The sequence below is a fragment of the Zalophus californianus genome, chromosome 7, assembly GCF_009762305.2.
Source record: "Zalophus californianus isolate mZalCal1 chromosome 7, mZalCal1.pri.v2, whole genome shotgun sequence".
Lineage (NCBI taxonomy): Eukaryota > Metazoa > Chordata > Mammalia > Carnivora > Otariidae > Zalophus > Zalophus californianus.
Genome location: NC_045601.1, coordinates 29079335 through 29094706, shown reverse-complemented (window position 1 = coordinate 29094706; position 15372 = coordinate 29079335). Strand labels below are relative to the sequence as shown.

At 35.5% G+C, this 15372-nt stretch overlaps 1 protein-coding gene across 1 annotated transcript in view; it reads left to right on the top strand.

The window, feature by feature from the left end:
- The window catches only part of LOC113927850, a 217552-nt gene extending 204560 nt beyond the window's left edge, over positions 1 to 12992 (top strand). Inside the window, exons 6-7 of the mRNA XM_027604027.2 lie at positions 12004 to 12066; positions 12714 to 12992. Coding sequence (XP_027459828.2) covers positions 12004 to 12066; positions 12714 to 12737 — 87 coding nt within the window. The 3' untranslated portion in view covers positions 12738 to 12992. The remainder of the gene's footprint in view (positions 1 to 12003; positions 12067 to 12713) is intronic.
- The last annotated feature ends 2380 nt before the right edge of the window (positions 12993 to 15372 follow it).

Below are 15372 nucleotides of genomic sequence, written 5' to 3'. Positions count from 1 at the left end.
TATATATATATATTTATAAGTAGGCACTAAATTTATTAATGTAATGAAATTTTCATACATATTTAATTTTCCACTCATTGTGCTCAGTATATTTAAAAAGTAAAAACTCAATCCAGGACAAGCCTTACCTGTTCAACAGATAGTCTCCTTATTATCACCACATCTTTGTGTCTTTCCCATAATTAGGGTTCCTCTCCAAACAATCTTTCTGATGACATTTAGTCAGTTATGGGCTAGACAGGTTCATTTAAGATTGTACTTCATCTCTTGATACACAATAGATTAGGAATACAGAGAAAGTTTTGAGAAAATAAAAAGTAGTTATAGAACAACTTTAGGTAGCAAAAGTTTAGTAATACAGAGATTTTGAGAATCTCTGGGCCATCTCTAAGTTTTTAATCTTATAATTTCACTGTTCCCTTTATGGGTACAGTAAGTTTAGAGAAAGTATGTGGATGACCAGAAAGAAGCAATTCATACCCTCAAAGCTAATTTTTCACTTAAGCACAACAATTTTATTTTTTTTACAATGATTTTATTTTAATATTAAGTATTTCTCCTTGGACCTAATTTTATATTTCTGTTTCTGCTGTATAAATCTGTTTTTCATTGTTAGTTGCCTTAAATTATTTTTTTTCTTAATTTTTTTTTTCTTAGAGAGAGAGAGAGAAGATTGCGAGTAGGGGCGTGGGGAGGGGCAGAGGGATAAGGAGAGTGAGAATATCAAGCAGGCTCCATGCCCAGCATGAGCCTGACATGGAGCTCGATCTCAGGACCCTGTGATCATGACCTGAGCTGAAATCAAGAGTCCAACGCTTAACCGACTAAGCCACCCAGGCTCCCCAAACTTAAATTATTTTTTTTGGAAAAGGAAGAAGAACAGCAAACATGCATGTAAATATGTGTCTTTATATCTGACAAAATGTTCCTTTATAGAGAGAAGATGTTTTATGAAATGGTAAGTTAGCGATGGAATGAGGCATAGAACTATCACTTTTAAGGAGTTTATACTACATAGGAGCTTGCTCCAGACTCCCCTTGAACTAAAAATGGAGCTACACCTAAGGATGTGGAGTTTGGGTTCTCCTTTCAAATATTCCCCTATCTTCCTTAGAGCTCCTATATCAAAGCATAGGAACCTCATATGGAGCCTGGCATATCAGATTAACAGGTCCTGGGCCTGCTTCACATAGCTGTTCGGTCTTTGTTTTTTGTTTTTTTTTTCATTTGACTTGCTTTATTGTGGCGGTCTAGAGCCCGCGGTATCTTTGAGGCATGCCTGTTTATAATTCTCACTGAGTCTAGCATCAGAACTGGATAAAGGCACGTATCATCTATAAGATTGGTCTTCTACGTAGTTCCACAAATATAATGCTGTTTTAATTATAAACAATAAGAAAAGTACATTTGACTATACCTAATTTTCTGTGTTGAAGAAAATTTTGGTGAACAAAATAAAAAACACAAACTCACTTGGCTGATATGCCTCATGAGATTTTTTTAAAACAATGATGAACCATCATTTTTATTACTTAAAAAATAAGAGACCATTCTATCAAACATTTAAAGAAGAATTAATACCTATTCTCCTGAAACTGTTCCAAAAAATAGAAATGGAAGGAAAACTTCCAAACTCATTTTATGAGGCCACCATTACCTTGATCCCAAACCAGACAAAGACCCCATCAAAAAGGAGAATTACAGACCAATATCCTTGATGAACATGGATGCAAAAATTCTCACCAAAATACAAGCCAATAGGATCCAACAGTACACTAAAAGGATTATTCACCATGACCAAGTGGGATTTATCCCTAGGATGCAAGGTTGGTTCAACATCCGCAAATCAATCAACATGATACAATACATTAAGAAAAGAAAGAACAAGAATATATGACCCTCTCAACAGATGCAGAAAAAGCATTTGACAAAGTACAGCATCCTTTCTTGATCAAAACTCTTCAGTGTATAGGGATAGAGGGTACATACCTCAATATCATAAAAAGCCATCTATGAAAAACCCACAGCGAATATCATTCTTAATGGGGAAAAGCTAAGAGCTTTCCCTCTAAGGTCAGGAACGCGGCAGGGATGTCCACTCTCACCACTGCTATTCAACATAGTATTAGAAGTCCTAGCTGCAGCAATCAGACAACAAAAAGAAATCAAAGACATCCAAATCGGCAAAGAGGAAGTCAAACTCTCACTCTTTGCAGATGATATGATACTGTATGTGGAAAACCCAAAAGACTCCCCCCCCAAAACTGCTAGAACTCATACAGGAATTCAGTAAAGTAGCAGGATATAAAATCAATGCACAGAAATCAGTGGCATTCCTATACACCAACAACAAGACAGAAGAGAGACAAATCAAGGAGTCGATCCCATTTACAATTGCACTCAAAACCATAAGATACCTAGGAATAAGTTTAACCAAAGAGGCAAAGGATCTGTACTCAGAAAACTATAAAATACTCATGAAAGAAATTGAAGAAGACACAAAGAAATGGAAAAACGTTCCATGCTCATGGATTGGAAGAACAAACATTGTGAAGACGTCAATGCTACCTAGAGCAATCTACACATTCAAAGCAATCCCCATCAAAATACCATCCACTTTTTTCAAAGAAATGGAACAAATAATCCTAAAATTTGTATGGAACCAGAAAAGACCCCGAATAGCCAGAGGAATGTTGAAAAAGAAAAGCAAAGCTGGCGGCATCACAATTCTGGACTTCCAGCTCTATTACAAAGCTGTCATCATCAAGACAGTAGGGTACTGGCACAAAAACAGACACATAGATCAATGAAACAGAATCGAGAGCCCAGAAATGGACCCTCAACTCTATGGTCAACTAATCTTTGACAAAGCAGGAAAGAATGTCCAATGGAAAAAAGACAGTCTCTTCAACAAATGGTGTTGGGAAAATTGGACAGCCACATGCAGAAGAATGAAACTGGACCATTTCCTTACACCACACACAAAAATAGACTCCAAATGGTTGAAAGACCTAAACGTGAGACAGGAGTCCATCCAAATCCTAAAGGAGAACACAGGTAGCAACCTCTTCGACCTCAGCCGCAGCAACTTCTTCCTAGAAACATCGCCAAAGGCAAGGGAAACAAGGGCAAAATGAACTATTGGGATTTCATCAAGATAAAAAGCTTTTGCACAGCAAAAGAAACAGTCCACAAAACCAAAAGACAAGCGACAGAATGGGAGAAAATATTTGCAAATGACATATCAGATAAAGGGCTAGTATCCAAAATCTATAAAGAACTTATCAAACTCAACACCCAAAGAACAAATAATCCAATCAAGAAATGCGTAGAAGACATGAACAGACATTTTTCCAAAGAAGACATCCAAATGGCCAACAGACACATGAAACAGTGCTCAACATCACTCGGCATCAGGGAAATCCCAATCAAAAACCTCAATGAAATACCACCTCACACCAGTCAGAATGGCTAAAATTAACAAGTCAGGAAACGACAGATGTTGGCAGGGATGCGGGGAAAGGGGAACCCTCCTACACTGTTGGTGGGAATGCAAGCTGGTGCAACCACTCTGGAAAACAGTATGGAGGTTCCTCAAACAGTTGGAATAGAGCTACCATACGATGCAGCAATTGCACTGCTGGGTATTTACCCCAAAGATACAAACGTAGGGATCCGAAGGGGTATGTGCACCCCAATGTTTATAGCAGCAATGTCCACAATAGCCAAACTGTGGAAAGAGCCAAGATGTCCATCGACAGATGAATGGATAAAGAAGAAGTGGTATATATACACAATGGAATATTATGCAGCCATCAAAAGGAATGAGATCTTGCCATTTGCAACGACGTGGATGGAACTGGAGGGTGTTATGCTGAGTGAAATAAGTCAATCAGAGAAAGACGTGTCATATGACCTCACTGATATGAGGAATTCTTAATCTCAGGAAACAAACTGAGGGTTGCTGGAGTGGGGGGGTGGGAGGGATGGGGTGGCTGGGATGGACTTTGGGGAGGGTATGTGCTATGGTGAGTGCTGTGAATTGTGCAAGACTGTTGAATCACAGATCTGTACCTCTGAAACAAATAACGCAATATATGTTAAGAAAAAAAAAAAGAAGAAGAAGATAGTAGGAGGGGAAGAATGAAAGGGAGTAAGTCAGAGGGGGAGACTCTAGGGGAGAACACACTTTCTTGCCATTTGCAGCTTATAAAGGCCACCTGCCTTCTTTGGCTTATGGCCTCTTCCCTACTTGACCCCAACCTCTTGCTTCTGTCATCACATCTACTAGTGCTTTTGACCTTTTTCTTTCTCTTTTATAAGACCATTGTGATTATATTTAAGGCCCATCCAGCTAATCCAGGATGATCTCAACTTAACCGTGCCTGTAAAGTTCCTTTGCCACACAGGGTAACATTCATAGATTCCAGGGTTTAGGACATGGACATCTTGGAAGGGAGTGGAGGAGGAGGCATTATTCTGTCACTGTTGGTGAGGGGCACCTGGGCCAGATAAAAGGACTGGATGAGAGGGATCCTCTTGGGTTATTATCAGCTCTTTTTCTCTATGAAATGGTTTGATTTTTGCATTGTTTCCTACTAGTAATTGTAATCCCAGTTAAATGTATGCTGCCCTCCAAGAATTATTCTCCAGAACCCCAGTAATTGATTCAGGGACAAGAGTATGTTAAGAGGAACTGTAATCTCTGGTTTTGAAATATAATGTGATAAGATCCTTGAATTTTTTAATGTTGAGGGAATAGAGTGAAGCCACAAACTATTTTATATATACAACACACATGTGCACACACTTATGTAAATGTAGGTAACATATAGAAGAAATGTTTGTAAATGTTTTTTTCTTCACTATCTCTTATGTGGCTTTAAAGGGTCAGGAATCTCTCCAGTGCTAAGTACATATGGGGTCCCCTCTGAACCTGATTTTGGATACCTCCAGAAGGAACCAGCCCTGTCAACAGTTTGACCTAGTCTCATGCTCTAGACTGATTATTTCTCCCCCAAATTTGTATGCTGAAACTTAATCCCCATTTGATAGTTTTTGGAAGTGGGACCTTTGGAAGATGATTAGGTCATGAGGGTGGAGCTGTCATGAGTGGGATCAGTGCCCTGATAAGGGAGACCCTGGAAAGCTCCCTCACCCCCACTGCCCATGAGGACACAGCCAGATGATAGCCATTAGGAACCAGGAAGCAAACTCTCACCAGATAACCAAGTTTGAGGGTGCCTGGATCTTGAAATTCCCAGCCTCCAGGAAGGTGAGAAATAAATTTCTGCCGTTTTTAAGCCATCCAGTCTATGGTATTTTTTTATGGCAGCCTGAGTGGATTAAGACCCCTTGTAAGACTCATTTTGGACCTCTGAACTTCAGAACTATAAGAGAAAAAAATTGGTGTTGTTTTAAGACCCTAATTAATGGTGATTTGTTATAGCAGTGATAGGAAACTACCAGCCTGGCCCCTATCTCCAAAACTCAGCCGTTGTCTGGTAACATTTCAGGTGATATTTTCTATTTTTAGCAATGTTGGAGGGCATTTTTTTTAATGTATAGAATCTTTTCCACCCTGTTTCCTCCATACCCCAAATGAGCTTTCATAATAAAGAAAAATCACTTGAAACATTTGTTATTCCCAGCCAGACAGGGCACTCATGATGACATATAAATGAATGCAGAATCTATTCACACACACACACACACACACACACACACACACACACACACACACACACTTCATTATGAGTTATACACATTGAAGAATATAAATATGCATATGTGTTTTAATTTATACATGTATATGTTTATATGTGTGTGACTATATCTATGTATTAAAATAAAAGGAAAAAAACCCAAGCCAAAAACAATTACCAACTTCCATATAGATGCCATATTACCAATAACTTTTTTCAAACATTATTCCTAGAGAGCAATTTGGCAGTGCCTATAAATTTGAACACATGTGTATCTTATGGCCCAGCAATTCGATGTTTAGGAATTTAATCTAAAGAAATACTTTTTAAAATGTGCAAAAATATATGTATAATAATGTTTACTGCAATACATCATCTTGTAACAATAAATTGAAAACATATCTGTCATTTAAAAGGCTATTTTAGGGGCACCTGGGTGGCTCAGTGGGTTGTGTCCAACTGTTTATTTCAGCTCAGATCATGATCTCAGGTGCTGAGATTGAGCCCCACGGCTCCACACTCAGCATGGAGTCTGCTTGTCCCTCTCCCTCTGCTCCATCCCCCACTTGTTCTCTGTCTGTCTTTCAAATAAATAAATAAATAAATCTTTAAAAAAGGTACTATAAGAACTTTCTCACAAGCATAATTACTTAAAAAATATGGAGCACTGGGTGTTATACGAAAACAATGGATCGTGGATCACCACATCAAAAACTAATGATGTATTGTATGGTGACTAACATAACATAATAAAATTTTTAAAAATTAAAAAAAATTAGAAAAAATATATATGGCATTAAGATATATTGCTTAACATCAAGCACAGAAGAGAAACTTTTAAGTTAATAGATTTTAATTTCTGTTTCCAAAGTTAAAGTCATACAAGTACTCTGTTATTTGTCTACTATAGTTGTTACAGGAGAGGTAGAATTATCCCTTTTTTGCCCTGTAGAGTTTGGGAAAATGCTAAGTCTCTGAATAACACTTTGGACATTTTAGTCTGTTGATCTTACCAAAGGCTATAAATTAATACTTTTTATTTATTAAAAATATTAAAAGTATTCATTCTTAATTTTTAAACTTCACATTTTAAAACAAAATCAAACTAGTTTTGGGGAGGTTGGAATGCAGAATTTTAAGACTGTTTGCTAAATAGATGGTTATACAATTTCTTTTTCCATTAAATTTATAGGTGAGTTACTACTCTCTCATGCAAGTTAGCTTTTTAAAATGCTATTTAAGGGATCTCAGGAAACAAACTGAGGGTTGTTGGAGTGGTGGGGGGTGGGAGGCATGGGGTGGCTGGGTGATAGACATTGGGGAGGGTATGTGCTATGGTGAGCACTGTGAATTGTGTAAGACTGATGAATCACAGACCTGTACCTCTGAAACAAATAATACATTATATGTTAAAAAAAGAAGATAGTGGGAAGGGAAAAATGAAGGGTGGGAAATCGGTGGGGGAGACAAACCATGAGAGACTATGGACTCTGAGAAACAAACTGAGGGTTCTAGAGTGGAGGGGGGTGGGGGGATGGGTTAGCCTGGTGATGGGTATTAAAGAGGGCATGTACTGCATGGAGCACCGGGTGTTATACGCAAACAATGAATCGTGGAACACTACATCAAAAACTAATGATGTAATGTATGGTGATATAACATAATAAAATAAAATTTAAAAAATGCTATTTAAGGGAAAACAAAAACAACTTTGGAATTCTTTTCCTATAAATGTAAGTGAAGTGATGCTATGTGCATGTTTTTGTCCTAGTGATTTTAAAATGTCATTTCATTTTGTTCACAAATGCCTATTGAGGCTGTAATCTTTAGGCACATTTTTCTGGGGAGGAGCACTTGTCCAGGAAGCACAGTGTGAGCTTGTCACATGTTCTGACATAGAACTCATTACTTTTTCCCCATAACGCAGGTCTTAAAAATATTCTATGGTTTTATGCAGCTTACTAGTGGAACTATTTTTCTTAAACTTCTATCTGCTAAAGGTGAGCAAGCCTTTGTCTTGGGCAAGTTTGTTGAGAATGTACAAACACAAAGTGCAGCCATTTAAAATATCTAAGATGATAACTGTGCTTGTAAAATTTTCTTGCTCTAAAAAAGAACGGTTACAGTTTAAAATATGTATCTCGAGCATTTCTCTTTTGAAGACTATCATTAGACACTTCATCTGAGGTGCCAGGAAATTAGGGCTTTTAATTATCTTTTTGCAAAATCCACATGTATCAAAATCTGAATTTAGGCATATATATTGTGAACATAAATTGGTATTTTTAGACAAAGCTATAGCTGATCCTTCTGATAATAACCATCCAGATATTTTACTGTGTAGTTTGGGTCTTACATTTGTGCTGTAGTTGAATAAACACGTACCTGAAATTCAGCCAAGAGTTTGTAAACAATTGAGAATATTATTGATATGAATAATAACACAGCTCCTTACATAAGAACTCAATATCCACATTTTTCAAGGAGTTATTGCCTAATATGGGCTAGAATCTCCTTAAAGAGTACTTTCAGCACAAACAACACTAGCGGCTCTCAAAGATTTCTCAGTCTAGTGGGAGAAAACTTTCCCCGTTAAAACAGCATACTTAATAGCGGTCTACTATATGCTAGGTATTATCATGAGTTCCTCTAAATTTGCTCCTCTGAGCCTCACAATAAAATGACCTTGGACTAGGGTTTTCCTCTCCCTAGAATGTGCTTGTTCTTTTGGTCTCTTGGAAACTCCTATTTATCCTTCAGAATCTTGCTGAGATGGTTCCTCTTGCATCTCTGCATGTATATCTATTACATAAATCACGTTGAACTAGAACTTCACGTTATGTCTTTCTGATTCAACAGTGAGACCCTTTGAGGAAAAGGATTTTGTCCTGTTTTGTTCAAGTTATACATTACTGCACTGGACTAATCACTCAAGTCTTCAAAGGTTAACCAGCTGCTCTAATTCATATCTGTTCTCATCCTCACTGCCAGTACCTGAGTTCAACATCTAAACATTCATTTCCTTCTAGGAAGATTCTCTGATGTCCCGGGCTGATAAGGATTTGCCTTTGTATTGTATCTTTCTCAGTGTTCATTGTAATCTTCTGAAATCACTCATTTGCTCTCTAGCCTCTTCCACCAGACCCATAGGGTAAGACCTGAATTTCATTTGACTCTGTCTCTATCTGGATAATAACCGAAGCCTGTGGGCAGTCTGTAAGTGTTTATCAAACTAAATATTTATCCTTACCCTACTCTATTTTTGAAAAAATAAATGTTTTTGAGGTATAATTTGTATACAATAAAATTCACACATTTTGTATGAACACTGTGTTACTTTTGATAAATATATACCTTGTGTACCCATCACCCAAATCAAGATATAGACTATTTCCATTTACCCAGAAAGTTCCTTCATGCCTTCTATACTATCCAAAAACAAAAATCTCCTTCTATAGAATAGTTTTACCTATTCCAGGAGTCCACATAAATGGAATCAGTTTGTACTCTTTTGTGCCTGGCTTCTTTCCCTCAATTTAATGTTTATGAGCTTCATCCATGTTTTTATATGTGAAAGGAGTCCCTTTGTATTGCTAGGTAGTGTTTCATTGTGTGAATATACTGTAAGTTATCTAACCACTCCCCTGCTGATGATGCTTATGTTTTATCATCGTGTACTTTGTCTCAAAGTCTGCTTTGTCTGATACTAACAGAACAACATTTTAACTACTTTATGAAAAGAAAACAAACCTAATCTTTTATATTTATGCAGTTATAAATTTTTGGGACAATGTTGCATTCTCTGTTTTAGATCCAGGTTTTATTGGGATATATTTTCTTTTTGCCTTGTGATCAACCTTCAGAATTTCTGGCTGTGTAGTTGGCTTGTGGAAAATTTGCTCAGCTTTCATTTGTCTGAAAACATCTTTATTTCATCCTGGTTTTGAAGAAAAGTTTCCCAGATATTGAATTCTCTATTGGCAGTTTTTTCTTTCAGAGCTTTGAAGATGTCATTTCATTGTTTTATGGGCTCCATTTTTTTTCTGATGAAAAGATGAATATAAACCTATCACTTTCCCTTATATGTAATACGTCCTTTTTCCTCTGGCTGCTTTATTTGATGGTAAGCCAATTATTATTAATTATTTCACGTATTTTCCTTTAATTTTTTTAACATATTTGTAAAAGCAGCTTTAACTTTTTTATCTGTTAAGTCTATTATCTTGTCAGTCTCGGGGTTGATTTCTATTGTCTGCTTTTTTTTCTCCTGATTATGGATCGCTGTTTCTTTGTATGTCTAAGAAATTGTTTATTGAACACTGGTATTAAAATTAATATACCCTAGAGATTCTAGATACTGTTATTTTTCTATGAAGAATGTTGATTGTTATTTTGACAAGGAATTCGATCATTTTGAACTCATGTAGAGTTTGGTTTAATTCTAAGCCTCAGATGGTGCTGCCTGATGTAAGTACAGCCCAGACCTCCCTCAGAGACCTGCGGAGGACATCCACATAGAATTCTAAGATAGTTCCTTCTTTTCCAATGCCAAGCTTCATAGATTCCCCTGCTTAAGCTGCTCCATCCTCTTAATTTGACTTCCTTCGTTCTTTATGGGTTATGCTGGGACCCTGTGCAGCAATAAGAAATTATCCATTAAGTAGAAATACAGGGAAATAAAGGGACTGAGCCACTCAGGCACCCTGATAACTTCTCTTTTAAAAGGGAAAACAATGGAGGAAGGATGGGAACAAGAAAGTAACAATTAAAATCTATATAACTTGACAAAATAGAAGTCCTTTCGAAGAGGAAAAATTAATATTTTCAACCTTGCGCAGCAACTGGTAATCAGGCAAATCTATTAAATAAGAGATCCTTGTAGGAATTGCGTGTACAAGGTTGGTAAAAGTGATTTGTAATCAGCAAATAAATTATGTGTAAGTGAATTTATGTTTTCAAATTACTTGAAGGCACATAAATTAATTTGTTTCAAATAACTTGGAAGATCTATTTAAGCATTTAAAACATTCCATCAAATATAATTTTGTGTGTGCTCTGTGTATGTGTGTTTGTGTGTAAAGCCCTTATTCCACAAAGACTGAAAAGGTACCATGTAAGCAAGTTGAGTTGGGATTTTCTCTTAGATAAGAACAATGGATCAAATGTAAAAAATGTAAAAATCATTAATGGCACCCCTATTCCTGGACTGTAGAGTCTCACTAGTTAGTCTATAACACTGAAATAGAATATAGAATCTCTTCTCATTGAAGAAGTGTGTATTCAAGACCCTTCTGAAGTGGCAAGAAAGCTTCTTCTTATAGCATTGCCCAAGAAAAGTTTGGTATTCTCTGGACATAAGGACAATTCTTTAAGTTTTTCAAGACACATGAAAACTCATGATAGGAACATACAGATTTACAATGTGCCCATGGAAGTAATATTATTTAGTCCCTTTTTTTGTGTTTTTTCCCATGGCAATATATGAAAGTGAATATTCAGGCAATTCCTTAATGGTTAGATAGCTAGCAATCACACTCTGAATGTTCTAAGTAGAAAAAAGTTCTATAGAAAGTTATTCATTGTAAATATTTTATTAAAAAGGTTTAATGGAAAAGGAATAACCTATACTTGTTTAGTATTTGCACAAAACATTTTCACATACATTATCATAATCAGCACACCAGGATGGGATTTTCTAGACTCATTTCACGTAGCAAAACTTAAGTTAAATTGTCCATGATCAAATAAATAGTAAGGGTTGGAGCCAGAAACCACAGACAGGTTTTCTGACTCCAATAGATAGGAATCGCAATTTGCAAAACAAACATATAAACAAAAACATAATGCTAACCGTAAGCATGTTCAAGTGGTGGACATTTTGGCTAAGCAGAAAAAAATAAATACGAAAAAATTTTATTTGGCTATGAGAGAAATGAAAGATATTTATAAAAAGGATCATATGGAATTTCTACAGTTAAAAAATACCTGAACTGAAAAATACTCTGGGTGGGCTACATACAAAGCACATTTCATCATTTTTCAAAAACCAGTAATGTAGAGAATGCCTTAAAAAACAGAAAGAGATAAAAGATGTATTACATATAGGGGAGCAAAAATAAGAATGATCATGGAATTGAATATAAGCCAGAAAGCTGTAGAATAACATCTTTAATGTAATTAAAGAAAAAAGGAAATTGTCAGCCTAGAATTCTATATCTAGTGAAAATGTCCTTATTAAGACAACATAAAAGCATTTCAACACAAACAAAAGCTGAGAAAATGTGTCACTCTTCTTCAGGCTAAGGAAATGATACCCAACGGAAACTTGGATCTACGGAAAGGAATGAAGAACCTCAGAAATGTAAATATTTAAATAAGTAATAATTTTTCCCCTTTCACGGCTTCTTTAAAATAAGATTGATTGCTTACATTAATCTCAAACTGCCAATCTGGAAGAGGTCCAAATTTACCTGAGGCAGTCAGTACCTTTAAATTCCTCTTCCCCTAGCAGCCCTTCACCACAATACCAATTAATAAATATCTTTCAAAGTTTCATGTTGGTTACAAATAAAGTCACCAATTGCCCCAAATGTTTTGGATAGTGAGAGTTACATGTGTGTGGCATGAAGCAGTGAACTAAGCTTTTCAGACTACTTACAATGCATAGAGGGGTGGCAATGAAATTTGCTGGAATTTGGCTTCTTGTGATAAGTCTGATCAGTTTCATGGTATATACTAAGTATCATAATATTGTCTGGTGGCTGAGTTTGAAATACGACAGATGTCATGGATCAGTCAGGTATCAGGAGGCTGCCCACATTTAGTTTGGAGTAAATTAAAAACAAAACAACAACACATCATTTGGTTTGTGTGTGACTCTCTGGAAGTAAACATAGTTTGCTGTTGTTAACAGAAAAATACCAAAGAACCTGTTTGTCTGCAAGTGTTTCTTATTTCTGCCCTCTGAGTCTCATCATTTCACTTCATTCCTCTCATCTGTATCAACAGGAAACATGGAAAGTAAAGAAATGACTGAATTCAAGCTTGACAACAATAAAAATGTTCAACGATAAAAATGTTTAATTCTTGCTTGATAACAGTAAGAGAGTTTAATTGAAACTTCTCTTGTCAGTGCCAAACAAACAAGCTGTTAGACTTGTGATCAAAGGGTGAAACTTAATCATCAGAAACTTACTTCGTTCCCTTGCGCAAGCACTAAGTAAAAGATACCAAAGAACCAGAGGTCAGTTCACTAAAATCTGTATCTTCCTTTCTCAACTAACTGTGCAACTGTCTGACCCTTAAAATAAGTAGTTGATTTTAACCTTGAAGGACTCTCACTTTTATAATTCTTTGACTACATGAAACTATGATGTAGAGTGGAAGAAAAGTAACATCAAAAGTAATGCCACCTTACTGAGCATCCAAAAATATTTTTCCAACATGCACATTTGATGCAAATTTACTTAGAGAATTTATTACGTTATCTAAACAAATTTTACTCAGACATTTTAAAATATAGATAGATAATTTGAATGTTTGAAATGTGATCCATGATATCGGAATCATTTAAAAATAAGTTGATACTGATTATATTTTAGGGAAAAAGTTAGCATACAGTTAAGTTATAATAATTTCCATTAATACCATTGAATTATGTAAGATTATAAAAATATAGGCATGTTACTTTTGTTTTTATTTCAGAACATATTTCTATACCAATGAGTAAATAATAATCTTATGTTTCTTTGTGGTAATCAGAGAAAATGCAGACTACTCTTTTATTTATGTTGATTTAATTGCCATATTTACATATTTCCTTTTGATTGGCTCGTACATCTGTTCTTAATGTTTCTATGAAAATTATATTAAAACCACAAAGTCAAAGTTGTGATGAGTAGCTCAGAAGCAACCCAAATACAATATAAACATTAGAACATAGTGCTTCTCATGGCTAGTGATGGCCAGGGCCATTTTTCATGGAGACTGCAGAGCCAAAGAAGCCAAAAATTAGAAATATGTTAGCCTCCAAGTTTAAGATTTTTTTTGAATAGCTAAATGCTTCCAAATGTGCAAGTTTACCCAAAGTTACTTTGATTTTAGTCTGTTCCTATACTAGGAGTAAAAGTTTACAAGGATAGATTAACATTTTCTTGTGTGAAAATTCTAAATCATCATAAGAAATACCAGGTCAAAAATCCTGTGTAAAGATATGGGGTGGTAATGATGATCTTGCATGTGAGGAACATGAAAATATAAAGACATCTAATGAACTATTCAGTGAACGCATAGCAAACAATGTGTTAGAAATCAAGAAAATATATCTCACCCTATTTTGAATCCAGACTCATTTGAATGGCAATGTATCAAAATAAGTTTAAGAACCATTGAACAAAGGAATTAAGTAAGGTATAAATCAGAATTTATAGGTAATGCTGATTGTTTAATCAGGAATATGCATTTATCTTTTATCTTTTTTGCAGCTCAAGTACTTGTCCCATGTGGACACTAAAATGTTGTCCTTAACGTCTTTGGCCTTTGTCTTCACATCACTAATACATACAAGTCAACTAGTCAGGCACAATGGACTCAAATATCATTATTCTATTAACCTGAGATATGTAATCTATATATGAAATAATGAACCAGATGACTTCTCAATGTCACTTTCAATGATAAGATTCTTGGTCATTATTGTTTGATTTTATTTTGTTTTAATACTGAGACCAAATCACAAGGAATATAAGCACCAAATGGATGGAAAATTTAATATTCAATAGGAAGCATCACTCCCTAGTTATCTTTCTTCCATTCCTTTCCCTTCAATAAGTTAAAGAAAGTAAGAAAAGAGAGAAGGGAAAAAATTCATTATTTTTCAGTTCTAACTCCCTTTCTTTTCCTATTTAATATGAGGAGTATTAGATAACTGGAAAATTTTAAAAATGCATAAAGAAGGGTGTAGTTGTATAAAATGGCTCCACCACATTGGAGAACACTTTGGCTTAATAACAAATATCTCCAAGACATTAGATAGATGGGGAAAAACGTGGCAGAGAGATACACTTGGTATGATACAATTTTTATGGTTGAAAAACATTTGAAGTTACATCGTTGTTGTTGTTGTTGTTTTTACTGGGTACATACAAATGTAAGAATAAAAGCGTGCATGTAACAATAAACATAAAATCAGAAGGGTTTATATTTGGGAAAGGAGAAAAGAGAATAATATACAGAGAGAGATGAACACAGAAATATCTGATTATATTGGTAAGATTTAATTTTTTTATACCAAGTATAAGTTAGGGATGCATATTACAGTACCTTTTGCCTTTTGGCATTTCTGAAATATTCCATAATAAGAAAGTTAAAGAAAGCAAGGTTATTCAGCCTGAAGCTAAAAAAGTGATTTATTTTTTATGTGGAGCATGAGAACCAGCTATTTTCTGCTTCCCTAAACAGAATTGGAAATTTAGGTTAAATATAAGGCTAACTTTCCCAGGTTGATGAGTTCTTTAATACTGCCATAGGTTGTACAGAAAGGTTTATGTGGCTCCTTCTGAACATCATGATAATGAGTCTGGGCTTTTATCTCTCTCCAGGAGTTTGGGTGGCCCTGGCTTAAAGTGGACTCATCACTTCTTTCTTCCATCTGACTTTTCAGTTCTTA